Here is a 20,146-nt window from a genome sequence, read left to right as displayed (position 1 = left end):
TTAGCGCCCATACTCAAGTTGCTTCCAGTATTTTAGGAAGAAGACCTCTATTAGGAAGAGCACACTTGAGCAGTTCCAGTTCATGATAATGGTTACGAAGGAAAGGTATCATGTATCATGTGAGCACAGAGCAGGGGAGAGCCTAGTTTAGGCTGAGAGTTTCAGGTAAGCTGAAACCTCAAAACAGAGGAGTTAGCCAAGAATATGCCAAACGGAGGAAACGGCATGATAAAGGCCAGGAGGCAGAGAAGAGCAATGAAGAATCAAGGGAGACCAGTGTGGGTCTGATGCAGCCAGACTGGGAGAAACGAATGAGCATGAGGTGGAGAAGTGGGCAGCGTGAGGGGTGTTCCTGTGAGTTGCAGCTTGTGAAAGGTGTGCTGTGACCGAAATAAGTCAGAGATACTGAGAAGGTACCTCTGACTTCTAAAGAAGGAACCCCCCTCCAGCCTCTAAAAACAAGAAGTCTCCTTGCATGGGCCTCCACACAGACTCAGTGTTTGCTCTGACCTTACCGCCTCTTTTTCTAAGGACTGGTAACCATGACCAGAGGTAACTGGGCACCTTTAGTGTGTGTCACCACTCCAGCTTCGGGGGGAACCTGGTCTTTCTGCTCTGAGCACATAAATGTAGTGAACAAATGCATATTCTAAGGAAAGTGAGGGCACGCTAGATTCACGTATTTAAGTTGGGTTACCCATCCCATCACAGTATATACAGATGTTCCAGTAACACAATCCTCGGGAATCGGGGTGCACAGTGTTAGATTCTACTTATACGTCAACTTCCAAGTTGTCAGGATGAGGTTTCTTTTCTTTTTTTTTTTTTGTCAGTTGTTTCTTACTGAAATTAGAAGAAACGTCTCTTTAATTATTGCCAACAGCGATTAATGTGGAAACAAAGTGATCGCTCAGCCTGCTTGGTAATCTGTGTGACCATATTCTCGTACAGCTAATACTCCATTACTGTCAGCATGTGGTTGCTCTGGGAAGTTTTTGCTTTCGGTCAGCAAACTCATTACTGAAAACTATTATAAGAGAAATGTCCTTGAATCATATACTTGTCTACTTGTCTTATTGCCATGGTGTTTTCTGATAAGTGGTTCTTCCCACAAATGAGCATACTTCATTTGCCATCTGTTTAAAATCATAGCAGAATGGGAACTACCTTGAAGCCTAAGGACTTCATATCTCTTTCATACACTGGAATTCTGACGAAGAATGTATTGAGCATGACTTGTTCTTTCATTCTTTTTAGATTCTTCTTAATCCTTTGGTGAAAACTCTGTGACACAAGATGGCTGCAAATAAGCCCAAGGGTCAGAATTCTTTGGCCTTACACAAAGTCATCATGGTGGGCAGTGGCGGTGTGGGCAAGTCTGCTCTGACTCTGCAGTTCATGTATGATGAGGTAAGTGCTGCTTGTATCACGGATGTCAAAGTTCGGGCTTTCAGAGAGGATTTCTCTAGCTTAGTTTTGATTGTGTTTTGGATGGATTCCTTGAGTCTTTGAAAGCTACTGATCATTTTTTTCCTGGTTTTAAATTCAGAGCCAACATTTGTATGCAGCTTGATTTACCAAGTTGAGAATTCAAGGTCCTTAAAAACATTATGCTTTTAAAAAACAGAACAAAAATGAAAACACCTGTCTCTGAGCAATATGTGACTTTTTTTTTCTTTTTAGTATCTTAATAGTGAGACCCACCTTGAATTAATAGAACTGGTAAGATATAGTACCTAATTGAGACTTGAGGTTAACATATATAAGGTATCCTTTAATAACTCAATGGAAAAATCAGTTATTTATTGTATATTTGGCCTGGTACTACACTCACCACTAAGCAGGTGAAGGCTGTGTCCCTGAAGTAAAATTACTTAACAGGTTACAGATTTGTGTGCATGTATTTGTATTAGACTTTATGGCTCCAAAGTTAAGGTCTCAGCCTCTATACAGCAATGTATTTTTTCCATAGAGTATTGCTATTAAGGCTAAATGATTTGAGTTGCTAATCAAATTTAAGCATTTATCCTCAATTCTTCTTCCTCCCAAATAGAAGTAAGGATTTATGGTTACTCTTTCTTACCTGGTCCTCACAACAGTCTTGTGTGGTAGGTAGTGGTATCTTCATTTTACAGATGAGAAAACAGAAGTTACCCAACCTGCCCATGTAGAGTGACCTCTGATGAGTAACTCAGTGTTACACCTAGTCTTCTGAGAAAAATATACTGAAGATTTTTATCACCCAATGTCTCTTTTCATTGCCTGATCATCAGCATTTATTTCATACACACAGAAATTTTTTTTAAAAATTTATTAACTGTAGTTGATTTACAATATTGTATTAATTTCTTCTCACACAGAACTCTTAAATCCTGTCATTGTCCTGCTTAATTAAACAATTTGGAGGAGGGAAAATTGAAATGGTATTTTAAATGGAATTGCTAATTTATCTGTTCAGTTCTGTTCTTCATACTAGTCACCTGAATAGCTGCTTTTCTTTAATCCTTAAATCAGTCCCCTTCTTGACAGTAAGGCGGTCAAAAGTAAGAATGTTCATATGTCTGACGTTTGATGAATGGTTAAGCTTTCATTTAATAGTCATAATATTATCAGATGCAATAACTGAATATATCCATTAAATTTTCATAAATGTTTATAAATATTTGATATTTATGAAATAATAGCATGTAATTATGGTAGAATATTCTATATCTTTTACAGTTACAAATACACTGTGTTTGATTTTTCAGTAAATACTTGTTGAGTGTCTCCATGTACCAGACACTCTTCTAGGCTTTGAGGAGACATTGATGAATAGACTGATCAAGGTCCCTACCCCCAGGGGTTAAATTCTAGTATGGGGATTTAGACATTGAGCAAATAAATAAGAAAATATCAGATAAATATTTATAGAAACTAATTAAAAGCCCACAAAAGTATGTGTGTATATCTATATACACACACACCAACAATGATACTCTGCTCAGAAATATCAAGGTGAGATTTAGAGAGTTAAAGTTAGAAGTACAATTGTAAAGTTGTTTAATTGTGCTATTTTTAAAAATGGGAAGACTGAGGAAAAATCTCAAAGTTCAAGATTTGACATTCTACAGAGTGGTATAAGCCACTTTTTTGACTTGGTTCATTTTGGAGGAAGAAAAGAATTAGCCATACTTTTAATCCTTACCTAAATATTGACTTACTTTGAAGTCATTTTCTACAATTCTGACATGAAAATTTATATTTGGAGTCACAAAAAAAGGATTCTTAAACATTTGATAAAATACCTATCTAATAGTTTTTGCAGGTATAGCGTTTTAAGGAAGAAAAGAGTCATGGTTTTCAAGCTGTCAATGACCTAGAGCTGTTCAGCCTCCACTGTTTGTAAAAGAAAAGACCTCTGAATTGTCTACAAGGGAAATTTAAACGAATGTAGCTTTTACCACTAGGGAAAACTTAAGGTAACATGCGGCTTCTCAGTACTGTTTTGGTACCTTCATATGAATCTGTATTTCAAAATAAGAACATTTGAAAAGGAAAGATGATTTAGAAATGGAAGTGCTTTTCCTCATTCCCAGTTTGTGGAGGACTACGAGCCGACCAAAGCCGACAGCTATCGGAAGAAGGTGGTGCTGGACGGGGAGGAAGTGCAGATTGACATCCTGGACACAGCTGGGCAAGAAGACTACGCTGCCATTAGAGACAACTACTTCCGCAGCGGCGAGGGCTTCCTCTGTGTCTTCTCCATTACAGAAATGGAGTCCTTTGCAGCCACAGCCGACTTCAGGTATGGCAGGGAGTCGTGTCATGACACTGCAGAGCAGCTGCCTCCTCAGCAACGACTGGACAACTAGAGGCTCTTAACCTGGTTGTCTTTCCCTCTAACTGTGTTTAGTCCCTCTCTGCATCAGTACGACTCTGTCCTCTGTGCGCTTGTCCTCACATTTTCAGTGCACCGTACCTAACCTCACAGCCAGCTCTGCCCGCGCCAGCTGCAGTGCAGCCTGAGTGTGTGACAGCCTGCATACGCAGAGTCTCCTTATGTGTTACTGAAGTATTTCCCTTTGGAGTACCGTACTACTGCTGCCATAAAAGCAGATGCCTGGATCACATAACGGATCTCTGACCCAGATTTTGAGTCTTTCTGTGCTAGTCACGGGTCTCCCAGCACCTGTGTCGTGCCCAGCAGGCACGTGTCGCCATCCTCCTCACAGTGTAGACACGTTGATAACACACACTGAACTTTTAGTGGAAATAATACCACCATAGCTTGACACACTGTCTTGTTATACAATCTTTTTAATATCTTGTTTACTGTTTGTTTAATCAAAATCCATCCTCCACTTGATTTGGGGCAGGGGATTGGGGAAGTGAAAAAGCGGAGAGGTGTTGTCTCTATACATAAGACAAATATAAATAAGTTCTTGAGTAGTGTCATAAATATAGCATGCATAAAAACAAATATTCTTTATTTATTTTTATTTTATTACCATGTAATAAAAATAAAATAATTTTTATTACCACGTACACATGGTCTGCTTTGGTGTGGGGGGGGGCGCAAAAGAAGCATATAATATATCCTCTGTTTTCAACGTTCACACAGCCGAGTTGAATAAGGCATGAAACCCAGTGTCAGTTAGTGATAAAGAAGATATGGACAGTGATTGTTACAAGGGATCCAAGAGCAGAGAGGAGTTGGAGGCCTTCAAGAGATAGATAACCTTGAAGGATAACACGGATTTCCAAAGATGAGGAAAGACGTCATCCCTAGTATTTGGGCAGGAGACTGAACCAGGGCTTACACAAAGCATTCCTCTTCATGTATACATGAAAGTCCCAAGAACTGAAAAGATTCTAAGAGAACCTTCTTTGCAAAAGACCATGTCACTGAAAAACTTAGGAAATGTAAATTTATATGTAAAATTAAGTTTGTTGGTTTCTGTAAGGAAGAAGTTTTTTGTACGTGATACAGTGCAAAGCGTGGCAGATTCTGGTAACTTGCAACCCTGGGAGACAGATTGAAAGTTACGTGTCAGGGCTTATTCATTCTTTCAGCAAATATTTGAGTGCTTATGCTGTAGCAGATTCTGTTCTAAGTAATGGAATACATTTTGTCACCATAGTCACCAAAGCCAAAGTGGTATCTCAAGGGAATGAGGTATTTTTATGCCAAGAGAAAAAGTCTTGGGCTGTTGCTATTACAGAAAATAAGTGAATCATTCATTACCCTTCTGTCCTACCTCCAATGTGTTGCCTTTCCCATAAATAAAAAATGTTCTGGTAATTGACCAGCAGTAGGAAAGCCATTTTTGAGGTGATCTGAATGGTAATAGAATAGTAGGCACGCCACATCTGACCTGCAAAGTATAGCACAGTGTCAGCTCCTGTTTTTAATTTTTTTTTATTGTAGTTGATTTTTTAAAAAATTTTTATTGAAGTATGGTTGATTTACAATGACATGTTAATTTCAGCTATACAGCAAAGTGATTCAGTTTTACATACCTAATTATTTTTTTATATTCTTTTCCATTATGGTTTATCATAGGATATTGAGTGTGTTCTCTCTGCTATACAGTGGGACCTTGTTGTGTATCCATTTTATGTGTAATAGTTTACATCTGCTAATTCCAAACTCCCCCAACCCATTCCTCCTTGGCAACCCTAAGCCTCTCTTGTATGTCTGTGAGTCTTTCTTCATAGATAAGTTCATTTATGTCATATTTTAGATTCCATACATAAGTGATATCATATGGTATTTCTCTTTCTGACTTGCTTCACGTGGTATGATCATCTCTAGTTGCATGCACGTTGGTGCAAATGGCATTATTTCATTCTTTTGGCTGAGTAGTATTCCATTTTATAGGCACCATATCTTTATGCATTCACTCATCTGTTGATGGATAATTTGTGTCTTTGCTGTTACGACTAGTGCTGCTAAGAACACCGGGGCACATGCATCTCTTTGAATTAGAGTGTTGTCTGGACTATGTCTAGGGGTGGGCTTGCTGGATCATATGGTGCTTCTTAGTTTTCCGAGGGCCTTCCATACTGATTTCCACGATGGCTGCACAGATTGACGTTCCCACCAGCGGTGTAGGTCCTGGTTCTCCATGCCCTCTCCAGCATTTGCTATTTGTAGACTCGTTAATAACGGCCATTCTGACTGGTGTGAGGTGGTACAGCAGTATAGTTTTGATTTGCATTTCTCTAATAATTGTCAGCTCCTAAATGTAGCCTTCCTGGGCTTCCCGTCATGAAGGCAGAATCCACTGTCTCCTCATCGGTGTTTGTGATGTGCTTTGCACAGCCCCCGTAGCACACTCACCACACTCTGACACTGAGATTGATTTTTGTATGCTGTGTGTTTTTCCTGACAAGGTAAAAACACTTGAGAGCAGAACCGATTTCTTACCCATTTCAGTATCCCTGATACCCACATTTGGCACCGTTGCTAGCATATAACTTACAGTGCTTATAAGTGTTCGATAGATATGTTAGAAAACCCTGTTGCCTTTTGTGGTTCTCACTTTCTTCAAGGTAAAAATGAAGCTTGACCAGTTTGTAAAGGTGCTTTTCTATTCTAAAATTCTATAATTGTCTCTCAGACTCTAAAGGGAGCATCACTTTAAGCAAAAATGCCGGTAATAATTACAGTCATCACAAAAGTCACTGATCACCCTAACAAATTTAATGATAATGGAAAAGTTTAAAATATTGTAAGAATAACCAGAATGTGACACAGAGACACAAAAGTGAACAAATACTGTTGGGAAAGTGGCACCAATAGACTAGCTTGACACAGGGCGACTACAGACCTTCAATCTGTTAAAAAAAAAAAAAAAAGAGAAAGCAGTATCTGCAAAGCACAGTAAAGCTAACTGCGGTATAACAAGGTATATTTGTATCAGTAGTACTTCATAAATTGTGATAAATTATGTTAACAACGGGGAAAGTGGATGTGGGGACATACAGGAACTCTGTCTTATCTTCACACCTTCTCTGGAAATCTGAAATCATTCTAATGTAAAGAGTTTGTTGTGAAAAAGCCTTTAGAGGGACTTCCCTGACAGTCCAGTGGTTAAGACTCTGCACTTCCACTGCAGCAGGTGTGGGCTCAGTCCCTGATTGGGGAACTAAGATCCCAACTAAGATTCCCAAAACGTAAAAAAGGCTTTAAAAACAAGGCATTTAGACTGAAGTTCCCTTCATGCCTCTTCTGCCATATTTGTACTCTTCCTTGGTGTGTTTTTTCCTCCATCAGTGAAGTGAATGTGAAGCTCAAACGATTGAGGGCAGATAAAGGAAGACGTGCTGCTTGTTTCCTCCCGGGTAATAAATGAGCTCATTGTTCAGTTCAGTTCAGTCACTCAGTCGTGTCCGACTCTTTGCGACCCCATGAATTGCAGCACGCCAGGCCTCCCTGTCCATCACTAACTCCCGGAGCTCATTGTTAAGAAGCATAAATAAATGCCTGCATGCGTTATTTGTTATTTTAACACATACATATATTTCTTGCTCATTTCCTCTTATCCAGGGAACAGATTTTAAGAGTAAAAGAAGATGAGAATGTTCCATTTCTGCTCGTTGGAAACAAATCAGATTTGGAAGATAAAAGGCAGGTTTCTGTAGAAGAGGCGAAAACCAGAGCCGATCAGTGGAACGTTAACTATGTGGAAACATCTGCCAAGACGCGGGCCAATGTTGACAAGGTAAAAGGGGACTCTCCTCACCACAACATCATGTTAAAATAGGTTGATTTGCTTAACTTGGCTCCATCTGTGTCTAGAGATTCTGTTGAGACTTTCAGAGAGAGATTTAATACACGTTGATGTTTCTTAGCCCTGAAGGCTCAAGTACGCTGTTAGGACTTTCTTGACTTTACCTTGTCCTTCCGTTCCTAAGGGGTGTAAAAACATGAGACAACCACAGCAAGGTGTACTTTTTTTTTTTTTAAGCACTGGCCAGATTCCTGACTTGAATCCCTCCTCTTTTTTTTTCTTTTCTTTTCCTGATTGGCTGGAGAATCTTTTATTTTCTTTTTTCTTTCCTTTTCTTTTCCTGATTGACTGGAGAATCTCTGAGCAGACACTTGCCCATTCCCACTTAAGTTCTCCCAAGTGAAGGTGGCTCCCAAGTTGAAGGAGCCCCAAGGGAGAGGGTTTTGAAGTCTCTGTCACCACAGCTGCACTCCCCACCCTCCACTTCTGTTCTCCACCCCCTCACCCCGCTCTCCACCCAGGGGAAAGAGAACTCCTCTGCCCTCTTCTCTCATCTTTGCACTTTGCGCAGATTGGCCCTTCCTGGAGACCAGGTGAGGAACACCTTGGAGCCTTCCCCGGTGCCGTTTATCTGCCCCCCAACACCACTGTCAGCATTCAGGAAGCCTGCTGGTGGGGCTGGAGCAGCTCTGGGTGGGTGCCCTTCTAGGGAGCCCTTTCCAGTCCCCGAGTATCTCGGCCCTACAAGTGCCTCACAAAAACTAACATGCAGAAGGATTGCCTATAAAGCCTGATAAACACAGGTTCCTGGGTCTTCTCCAGAGACTTGGATTCATTTGCTCTGGGGTCAGTCCTAAGAATCTGCAGATCTAGTTAGCTCCTGGGTGTGCAGGTGGGGTGGTGGACCGCACTTGAAGTAACACTGCCCTAGGTGCCTGTAGGTGTCTGTGAACTGGTCTGCTCTGTCTGTAGATCCATAACCCTGGTCCAGAAAACATGATGTTAAAAGTTTAGAGGTTCTTTCTGCCTGTTTACTGTAGGTTTAAAGACATTGTCATTTTAAGCTCACCTTTTTTTTTTTTTTCCAGTCACACAGTCAGATTCCTCTAAGTCCAGGATATCTTTACAACATGCTACAAGAGTTCTACTCAGTAAACCAGTTTCCACTAATTACAACAAATGTTTTTTTAAAATACTAATGAAATACAGTTTAAGATTCAGTGTGTATGGGGTTTTGAAAGGCACCGCAGAACAGTATCATAGCATATATATAGTTTGTTTCCTCCTGTTTAATGTCTTGAGCAGATGGTAGAACACACACTAAAACCTATTTGAACTAAGGGGAGTGGGGAGGCGAGGTGAACAGTAACTGTCCGGCTCTGAGGCTTGCAGCAGTCCTGCGGTGTCACTTGCTGGCATCAGAGGCCCAGGGAAAGTACAGCCATGCACGTTGTCAGAGTTATCACAGGACAGTGAGAAAAAGACCAGCAACCCAATGGGAAAACAGTCAAAAAATATAGACACCTTTGTCATAGAAGAGAAGTACAAATTGCTTTTAAAGTTTAAAAGCGGCTTAGTCTGACTTATATTAGGAAGCACAATTTAAAAATAGGACTTTTTTTTAACCTGTTACATTGGGGAATAAAGCAACAAGACTGATGATAATACTATTGACAGGAGTATGGAGAGGAGGGGAAAGGAACTCTCATATGTTCGTAGAAGGGCAATTTGGTAATTATCTATCAAAATTATGACCCCACCAATTCAAGTTCTAAAATTTATATAAAGTCATACATCCATGCAGCAGTAGTCACTGAAGCATTATCTATAGAAACAAAAGACTGGAAATATCAAAGTGTCCAATAACAGACTATTTTAAAGACTGGTGCATCCATATAATGGAATATTGTACAACCATTAAAAAGAAATGAAGAGAACTTCCTTGGTGGTACAGTTGATAAGAATCTGCCTCCCAGTGCAGGGGACATAGGTCGACCCTGGTCCATGAAGATCTCACAATGCCGCGGAGCAAGTAAGCTCGTGTGCTGCAACTGCTGAGCCTGGGAGCTGCGGCTGCTGAAGCCCCCACACATGGAGCCTGTGCTCTGCAAGAGAAGCCACTGCAGTGAGAAAAGCCTGTGCACCGCAACTAAGAGTAGTCCCCACTCAGAACAACTAGAGAAAACTTCGAGCAGCAGTGAAGACCCAGCAGGCCAAAAATAAGTATTTCTTAAAAACGAAGGTAGAGCTAGATGTGCTGATCTTCAGCATTAGGAAACGAAATACAGAACGGTAGCAGTAGCTGTAGTTTGCTGCCATCTGTGTTTGAAACACATGCACACAAGCACACATCTTTGTATGTATCAGGGGGATATGCAAGAATCTAGTACCTGTGGCTGCCACCAGGTAGATGCATTTTTTACAAGCACCTCAGTGGCTGCAGAAAAGGAACGTGCAGCAACTCTTCAGCCACAGCGTGAGTCCACATCCTTCAGGCCCTACTCAGTGTGCACTCAGACACTTGCCTGGAGAATCCCATGGACAGAGGAGCCTCGTGGGCTACAGTCTTCAGGGTTGCACAGAGTCGGACACAACTGAAGCAACTTAGCATGCATGCATGCACAGACACTTGTTAGTGATATTGAACTTTTGAATTATTACACTAATAGCTTTTAAATTATTATGCTAATATCTCCCATTATTTGCCAATTTCTAGACAGACAAAAATTGCTAAATACTAAAATATTGTGCAACAAGCAGTTATTTTCTAGTGCCTGGTATCAAAATGATAAAGGAAGCAGTCATTTTCCACAGCTGTTTTTAAAAATGGGGCTGAAGAAAGGTTAATAAATGAAAATTTTATTAAATTACTTTAAAGTAGTAATTGATAAAATATATTTGCTAATTATTAAATACTCAATCCATTGGGTTACATCTTCAGAGCTATCACTTGCAGTGCTTTTTTATTTTTATCTTGAAAATTCAGATGGAAGATTAGGTTATATTATGTAAGCAGATTTTACCCGAAGGTGTAATTCAGAAAATCTTCCTGTCTTCCCATTTTTTTAATGTACTTGGAAGAAGCAGACTTTAGTTATATACTTTCCTGTCCCTGTACTCCCCAAATAAGAGCTCTTTAATATTCATATAGTACTCCCAATGTTTATTGCTGTGATTCAGAGATGTACCAGGCACATATTATCTACTTGCTTTACTCTGTTTTCTTCTTTGTAGGTATTTTTTGATTTAATGAGGGAAATTCGGGCCAGAAAGATGGAAGACAGCAAAGAAAAGAATGGAAAAAAGAAGAGGAAAAGTTTAGCCAAGAGAATCAGAGAAAGATGCTGCATTTTATAATCAGAGCCCAAACTCCTTTCTTATCTTGACCATACTAATAAATATAATTTATAAGCTTTGCCATTGAAGGCTCAATTGACTGAAATTACTTTAACATTTTGGAAATTGTTATGTATCTCTAAAAGCATGAATTGGAACTGCACTGAAAGTCAAATTCACTTAAAAAGAAATTAATGTGGCTTCACCAAGAAGCAAAGTTCAACTTATTTCATAATTGCCTACATTTATCACGGTCCTGAATGTAGCGTGGGCGCTTGTGTTTTGCCGGCAGTCTTTCTTGAACTGTTCGAGAGGTGAGAATGGGGGTGGACAATGGGAGGAAAGGCTACTTCCTCTGGTTTATTATAAAGCTTAAATTTTATAATCATTTTAAAATGTCTTGGTCTTCTACTGCCTTGAAAAAAAAAAGACAATTGTGAACATGATAGTTAAACTGTACCACTTTTTTTTAAAACCATTGTTATGCAAAATATAGAAGAAAAAAGTGACTGGCATGATTGTTGCATATAGTTCAATTGAGAGTAATTCATCTGTGAACCTGCATTAATTACCTGGTGATTAACTTAGAAAAGTGGTGTAAACTTGTACATGGAAATTTTTTAATATGCCTTAATTTAGAAACTGAAAGATACCTGGTTACATCATTCTGGGTTGTATCTTCCTGGTGCCGTGGGCCCACTGCCCACGTGTCCTGGTGAAAGAATATATGTCAGGATGGAGGACAACTTTTGTATGGAAGATGCTCAAGAAATAACTGCTAGAGTCTGTCCAAATGTAAAATGTGTGCCATACTCTGGTTCTTGAAAATGAAGTTCCAGAGCTCCTTGATTGCTTTTAATTAACTGTAAGGTAGTTTAAAAATGAAGGACCAGCATATACTTGTAAGATAATTTTAGACTATGAGGATTCAGTATGTCTCAGTGAACCCTTATTCTTTAGGATGCTGATCCCTGGAAATCCTTTTATGCAAGTGGTGAGTATGTGTTAAGATTTTATTCTCTTTGGAGCAGGGCATAGGAAAAGTGTCCACGGTGCTAATGCGCTTTGCACTAGACCACTTCGGGAAAATAGTTGTCCTTGCCATCTGTTAACTTCTAAATTTGTATTCCTGAGGTTGCAGTTTGGCTGTCAGGGAGTTACTAGGAGTGTTTGTAGTCTGTGTTCATAATGAAGAACACTGTAGTTACGTTTTCCTAAAGTTAACATCGAACGGCCAAACCTGCGGATAGTGCAGAAATCATGTTCGCCACCAAACGGTAGGTTCTGTCCCTGTTGTATGGCATCCCCACTGAAGGGACGTAATTTCAATGGGAAATATACCACTGTCAGACTTTTCTTCTCTTTGGAATGGGACTAGGGCAGTTGTTTCAATAAAGTTTTGCTTTCTTTATGCTCAGTCTTAATATCAGCAAGTCAAAGATGTGTTCAGGCATTCCAGATAACAGATGTGTACGTAAAGTTAACACAAATAGGCTATTTAGGAACTGAACTCTTTAGATACTACATCCAGCTTGTCATGTTAAATATGTGTCCTTAAAGGGTTTGAGATGTACATCTTTCATTTCATGTTTTTCATAGGCTATGCCGTGTGCAGAATTAAAGTTCCCCATATAAGCGCAGCCCCGCGGGCCCAGCAATCTCCATGTGTACTTGTTGCAGTCTCATTTAACCAGGGGTCCTAACCACTAACGTGATTTTGCTTTGAGACCTTTCCTCTCCTGGGTACTGAGGTGCTATGAAGCCAAATGACAAAGATGCATCACATGTCTTAGGCTGATGCCACTACCCGACTGGTTTATTTGCAATTTGAGCCATTTAAAGACCAATAAACTTTCTTTTTTTAAATGTTTGTGGTGTTACTTGATGTTTACAATAGAAGATGTGAAATTCAACCTGGGCATCCTTACCAGAGACTTGAAAACACCTCAGTGTTTTGAGCTATCAGTTTAGGGACTTCTGTGTGAGAATAGTCCTGAGCCAGATGTGCTCAGTCATAGGACCATCATTACTCAGGTTTAAACAAAGCTCAGAAATGGCAGAGCCCCCACATGCACAGTTGCATGGAAGGCACTCTTCTGCTGTCACGAGAGTCCTCCATTGTACATTACTTTTCGAATACGACTCGACTCCTGACTGGGTAGGTGGCAGCTTTATATTCATTTTGTAAATCAGACTGATCCCCAGGGACAATTCCATTTCCAAACTGGCAGGAAGAACCCCCCCTCCCCCTGCCATCTCATACTTCAGGCATTCCCTCACATTGATGTCTGTCTGGCAAACGATGGCCTGCTAGCTGTCACACAGCCCCTGGGAGAGAAATGATCTGGCCCAGTATTGACCACAACCCTTCAAAATCCAATTCACTTTAATTTCTTAATTCATAAGCAGTGAGCACATTTATAATTGGCATAATTTTAATCTCGCTGTATGGACCCATGCAGTACTTTGGCCACCTCATGCGAAGAGTTGACTCATTGGAAAAGACTTTGATGCTGGGAGGGATTGGGGGCAGGAGGAGAAGGGGACAACAGAGGATGAGATGGCTGGATGGCATCACTGACTTGATGGACGTGAGTCTGAGTAAACTCTGGGAGCTGGTGATGGACAGGGAGGCCTGGCGTGCTGCTATTCATGGGGTCACAAAGAATCAGACACGACTGAGTGACTGAACTGATACTGATACTGATGGACCCTTTCTTAACACCAATCAGGGGCGTGGTGGTGAACATTATATACTAAACAAAGGTTAGATTAAGTTGTCTCAAGGTGAATCAAAATGTCATTTTCAAAATTTTGTAACGGAACGTAAAATTTAAAACTATCGAAGAATTTACCAGAACTTAAGTTTTCAAACTAATCCTTAAAAAAATCCATCACTAAAAGTCCCCTTTAGCAAATTGCTTTGAAAGTCAAGAGTGGACAGACCAATGGAGGCCTTCATTCATGCCCTTAGTTTGTGATAGGTTTTTATGGACCACCTACTGTGGGCACTGCTGCGAATATAACAGGTGAAAGGACAGGCATGATGAGTTCAGGACAAGTATAGAGATTCACACAGAGGAAAGTACCTATGTGTTACAAGGAAAGCAAGTTTTAAAAAGATTAGAGATTAAGTCTAGGTCTCCTTATCCTGGGCCAGACACCCTATGATTGTAAACTCATATAATAATAGCAAACAGTGCATTCTATATGCAAGACACTGTATATTTTTTAATTTAATATTAACTCTGAGGTACTTCCAGATGGAAAAACTAAGTTGAAAAACTTGCCCAGAGCCAAAAAAATGGCAGAATTATTAGCGGATTGGAAACAAAGTAGTCTGGTCCCAAGTCCCTGCTCTGAATCCCTGCACAGTGAAGGAGTAGAGGATAGAGTTAATGATTCAGGGGCCTGTACTACGGGGGGAAACATCCAGGGTTTTCCCCAGGCTGATTTCCTTCAGAGAGCAAGCAGAGGCTGCTGTGAACCAAGAGGCCTCTTGGGCGTACAGCCTGGTTGCTAAGAGAAAAATCAATTGTGGAGGGAAAACGTTGTGAGAGCTCAGCTGTGGAGTCAGCCTTACAGTGCTTTTTCCATAACATCAGTCAAGAGGCAGCATTCTTTGGCAGGCAAGAAGCCTGTATCCTACATTTCTTTAACTGCAAAAAATTTCCGAGTCATTTGCTCCAGCAGCACTGCCTGCAGCTGTTGTGGACAGCTTCCTGGAGACGCATGAAGGTAGGTGAGGAGGGACGTTCAGCCATCTGTACTCTCAATCCTTACAGAAGCACCATTTCTGGGGAGAGTGAGGAGCCCAGAGAGCATTTAACATTTGTTTAAGAAAGGCCATGATGGTCCAGTGGTTAGGACTCGGAGCTTTCACTGCTGGGGCCAAGTTCAGTCCTCAGTCAGGGAACTAAGATCCTCCAAGCCATGCAGCGCAGCCAATAAAATAGCCATGAGAACTGTGATAACTTACACAGCTAATCTGATAGAAGAACAAGATCACTTTTATCAAAAGCCCTGAGGAAAGAGAACAGCCAAAGTTTCTGGAAAACAGCTGCTTGCAAGCTCCTAGCAGCTAGAAAGTTCTAAGGGCAAAGTGAAACAACCAAAAAGTAAGAGTCAAGCCTTGTTGAATTACAAGGGAAAGGAGCAGGTGTGAGAGCTAACATCTAGGCCTTTGCCCAGGGAATTGTATGCTGTCGCCCTCAGCATTGCGCCATTACATGCCAACTCTGTTGTTTATGACCAACCTAGACAGCATATTAAAAAGCAGAGGCATTGCTTTGCCAACAAAGGTCCATCTAGTCAAAGCTATAGTTTTTCCAGTAGTCATGTATGGATGAGAGTTGGACTGTGAAGAAAGCTGAGTGCCAAAGAATTGATGCTTTTGAACTGTGGTGTTGGAAAAGACTCCTGAGAGTCCCTTGGACAGTGAGGAGATCCAACCACTTATCCTTAAGGAAATCAGTCCTGAATATTCACTGGAAGGACTGATGCTGAAGCTGAAGCTCCAATACTTTGGCCACCTGATGCAAAGAGCTGACTCATTGGAAAAATTGAAGGCAGTAGAAGGGGATAACAGAAGATGAAATGATTGGATGGCATCACCAACTCGATGGACATGAGTTTGGGTAAGCTCGGGGAGTTGGTGAAGGACAGGGAAGCCTGGCATGCTGCAGTCCATGGGGTCACAGAGTCAGACACAACTGAGCAACTGAACTGATACCAACTCTTTCTACAGACTGATCTTTGCAAAGGGTGCCAATTTGGTGAAAAGGTATTTGGATGATTTTCCTGGACACCAGGAAGTTGGCTTAGAAGGTTGGAAATCACTTTGAACTTCGTCTTCAGGTCTCCTTAGTCTCCAGTTCAGTTCAGTTCACTCTCTCAGTCGTGTCCGACTCTGCGACCCCGTGAATCGCAGCACGCCAGGCCTCCCTGTCCATCACCATCTCCTGGAGTTTGCCCAAACTCACATCCATCGAGTCAGTGATGCCATCAGGTCATCTCATCCTCTGTCATCCCCTTCTCCTCCTGCTCTCAATCCCTCCCAGCATCAGAGTCTTTTCCAATGAGTCAACTCTTCGCATGAGGTGGCCAAAGTACTGGAGTTTCAGCTTCAGCATCAGTCCTTCCAATGAACACCCAGGACTGGTCTCCTTTAGGATGGACTGGTTGGATCTCCTCACAGTCCAAGGGACTCTCAAGAGTCTTCTCCAACACCACAGTTCAAAAGCATCAATTCTTCAGCACTCAGCTTTCTTCACACTCCAACTCTCACATCCATACATGACCACTGGAAAAACCATAGCCTTGACTAGATGAACCTTTGTTAGCAAAGTAATGTCTCTGCTTTTGAATATACTATCTAGGTTGGTCATAACTCTTCTTCCAAGGAGTAAGCGTCTTTTAATTTTATGGCTGCAGTCACCATCTGCAGTGATTTTGGAGCCCCCCAAAATAAAGTCTGACACTGTTTCCACTGTTTCCTCATCTATTTCCCATGAAGTGATGGGACCAGATGCCATGATCTTAGTTTTCTGAATGTTGAGCTTTAAGCCAACTTTTCCACTCACTTTCATCAAGAGGCTTTTCAGTTCCTCCTCACTTTCTGCCATAAGAGTGGTGTCATCTGCATATCTGAAGTTATTGATATTTCTCCTGGAAATCTTGATTCCAGCTTGTGTTTCTTCCAGCCCAGCGTTTCTCATGATGTACTCTGCATAGAAGTTAAATAAGCCGGGTGACAATATACAGCCTTGACGTACTCCTTTTCCTATTTGGAACCAGTCTGTTGTTCCATGTCCAGTTCGAACTGTTGCTTCCTGACCTGCGTATAGGTTTCTCAAGAGGCAGGTCAGGTGGTCTGGTATTCCCATCGCTTTCAGAATTTTCAACAGTTTATTGTGATCCACACAGTCAAAGGCTTTGGCATAGTCAATAAAGCAGAAATAGATGTTTCTCTGGCACTCTCTTGCTTTTTCGATGATCCAGTGGATGTTGGCAATTTGATCTCTAGTTCCTCTGCCTTTTCTAAAACCAGTTTTAATGTCAAGGAGTTCACGGTTCACGTATTGCTGAAGCCTAGCTTGGAGAATTTTGAGCATTACACTACTAGCGTGTGAGATGAGTGCAATTGTGGGGTAGTTTGAGCATTGTTTGGCATTGCCTTTCTTTGGGATTGGAATGAAAACTGACCTTTTCCAGTCCTGTGGCCACTGCTAGTTTTCCAAATTTGCTGGCATATTGAGTGCAGCACTTTCACAGCATCATCTTTCAGGATTTGAAACAGCTCAACTGGAATTCCATCACCTCCACTAGCTTTGTTCGTAGTGATGCTTCCTAAGGCCCACTTGACTTCACATTCCAGGATGTCTGGCTCTAGATTAGTGATCACATCATCATGACTATCTGGGTCGTGAAGATCTTTTTTGTACAGTTGTTCCGTGTATTCTTGCCACCTCTTCTTAATATCTTCTGTTTCTGTTAGGTCCATAGCATTTCTGTCCTTTATCGAGCCCATCTTTACATGAAATGTTCCCTTGGTATCTCCAATTTTCTTGAAGAGATCTCTAGTCTTTCCCATTCTGTTCTTTTCCTCTATTTCTTTGCATTGATCTCTGAGGAAGGCTTTCTTATCTCTCCTTGCTATTCTTTGGAACTCTGCATTCAGATGCTTATATCATTCCTTTTCTCCTTTGCTTTTCACTTCTCTTCTTTTCACAGCAATTTGTAAGGCCTCCTAAAACAGCCATTTTGCTTTTTTGCATTTTGCATTTTGCTTTTTTGCATTTCTTTTCCATGGGGATGGTCTTGATCCCTGTCTCCTGTACAATGTCACGAACCTCCGCCCATAGTTCATCAGGCAATCTGTCTATCAGATCTAGGCCCTTAAATCTATTTCTCACTTCCACTGTATAATCATAAGGGATTTGATTTAGGTCATACCTGAATGATCTACTGGTTTTCCTTACTTTCTTCAATTTAAGTCTGAATTTGGCAACAAGGAGTTCATGATCTGAGCCACAGTCCACTCCTGGTCTTATTTTTGCTGACTGTACAGAGCTTCTCCATCTTTGGCTGCAAAGAATATAATCAATCTGATTTTGGTATTGACCATCTGGTGATGTCCACGTGTAGAGTCTTCTCTTGTGTTGTTGGAAGAGAGTGTTTGCTATGACAAGTGTGTTCTCTTGGCAAAACTCTATTAGCTTTTGCCCTTCTTCATTCTGTACTCCAAGGCCAAATTTGCCTGTTACTCCAGGTGTTTCCTGACTTCCTACTTTTGCATTCCAGTCCCCTATAATGAAAAGGACATCTTTTCTGGGTGTTAGTTCTAAAAGGTCTTGTAGGTCTTCATAGAACTGTTCAACTTCAGCTTCTTCAGTGTTACTGCTTGGGGCATAGGCTTGGATCATCGTGATATAGAATGGTTTGCCTTGGAAATGAACAGATCACTCTGTCGTTTTTGAGATTGCATCCAAGTACTGCATTTTGGACTCTTGTTGACCATGATGGCTGCTCCATTTCTTCTAAGGGATTCTTGCCCACAGTAGTAGATATAATGGTCATCTGAGTTAAATTCACCCATTCCAGTCCATTTTAGTTCTCTGATTCCTAGAATGTCGACGTTCACTCTTGCCATCTCCTATTTGACCACTTCCAATTTGCCTTGATTCATGGACCTAACATTCCAGGTTCCTATGGAACAGTGCTATTTACAGCATCGGACCTTGCTTCTATCACCAGTCACATCAACAACTGGGTATTGTTTTTGCTTTGGCTCCATCCCTTCATTCTTTCTGGAGTTATTTCTCCACTGATCTCCAGTAGCATATTGGGCACGTACCGACCTGGGGAGTTCCTCTTTCAGTATCCTATCATTTTGTCTTTTCATACTGTTCATGAGGTTCTGGTTTTTCCTGTGGTCATGTATGGATGTGAGAGTTGGACTGTGAAGAAGGCTGAGTGCCGAAGAATTGATGCTTCTGAACTGTGGTGTTGGAGAAGACTCTTGAGAGTCCCTTGGACTGCAAGGAGATCCAACCAGTCCATTCTGAAGGAGATCAACCCTGGGATTTCTTTGGAAGGAATGATGCTAAAGTTGAAGCTCCAGTACTTTGGCCACCTCATGCGAAGAGTTGACTCATTGGAAAAGACTCTGATGCTGGGAGGGATTGTGGGGAGGAGGAAAAGGGGATGACAGAGGATGAGATGGCTGGATGGCGTCATCGACTCAATGGACATGAGTTTGAGTGAACTCCAGGAGATGGTGATGGACAGGGAGGCCTGGCGTGTTGCAATTCATGGGGTCACAAAGAGTCGGACATGACTGAGCAACTGAACTGAACTGAACTGAACTGAACTGATGGGGTTCTCAAGGCAAGAATACTGAAATGGTTTGCCATTTCCTTCTCCAGTCGACCACATTCTGTCAGACGTCTCCACCATGACCCATCTGTCTTGGGTGGCCCCACACGGCATGGCTTAGTTTCATTGAGTTAAATAAGGCTGTGGTCCGTGTGATCAGATTGGCTAGTTTTCTGTGATTATGGTTTCAGTGTGTCTGCCCTCTGATGCCCTCTCACAACACCTACCATCTTACTTGGGTTTCTCTTACCTTGGACATGGTGTATCTCTTCACAGCTGCTCCAGCAAAGTGCAGCCGCTGCTGCTTACCTTGGACCAATTGCCCCTCCTGACCTTGAACATGGAGTAGCTCCTCTCGGCCCTCCTGCACCCCTGCAGCCACCGCTCCTTGGACATGGGATTTCTCCTCTCGGCCACCGCCCGACCTTGGGCATGGGGTAGCTTCTCTCGGCCTCGCTTCTGCACGGTCTGTCAATGACAATTCCTAATAGAATTAAGATCCCACATGCCCTGTGGCCAAAAGATTAATAAAAAAAGGAACTGAGAGCATTTGACATAGAAAGCACCCATTAAGTGTGACTCTCACCAGAAACACATCTAAATCCCACACAGGACTTCCCTAGTGGTCCAGTGGTTCAAGACTTCACATTTCCAATGCAAGTGGTGTGGGTTTGATCCCTGGCTGGGGAACTAAGATCCCAAAAGTCGTATGGCAT

The 20,146-nt window shown here is 41.5% G+C and overlaps 1 protein-coding gene across 5 annotated transcripts in view; it reads left to right on the top strand.

The window, feature by feature from the left end:
* RALA (RAS like proto-oncogene A) overlaps nucleotides 1–12,924 on the top strand; it is a 61,630-nt gene extending 48,706 nt beyond the window's left edge. For all 5 annotated transcript variants that reach the window (XM_040259494.1, XM_040259495.1, XM_040259497.1 and 2 more), the window contains 4 exons: nucleotides 1,258–1,410; nucleotides 3,579–3,787; nucleotides 7,535–7,709; nucleotides 10,953–12,924. In XM_040259494.1, coding sequence (XP_040115428.1) covers nucleotides 1,297–1,410; nucleotides 3,579–3,787; nucleotides 7,535–7,709; nucleotides 10,953–11,075 — 621 coding nt within the window. In that variant the 5' untranslated portion in view covers nucleotides 1,258–1,296 and the 3' untranslated portion in view covers nucleotides 11,076–12,924. The remainder of the gene's footprint in view (nucleotides 1–1,257; nucleotides 1,411–3,578; nucleotides 3,788–7,534; nucleotides 7,710–10,952) is intronic.
* The last annotated feature ends 7,222 nt before the right edge of the window (nucleotides 12,925–20,146 follow it).

This window comes from Oryx dammah, unplaced genomic scaffold, assembly GCF_014754425.2.
Source record: "Oryx dammah isolate SB20612 unplaced genomic scaffold, SCBI_Odam_1.1 HiC_scaffold_18, whole genome shotgun sequence".
Taxonomy (NCBI): Eukaryota; Metazoa; Chordata; class Mammalia; order Artiodactyla; family Bovidae; genus Oryx; species Oryx dammah.
The sequence above is the reverse complement of the archived record's forward strand: the minus strand, read 5'-3'. Positions and strand labels throughout refer to the sequence as shown.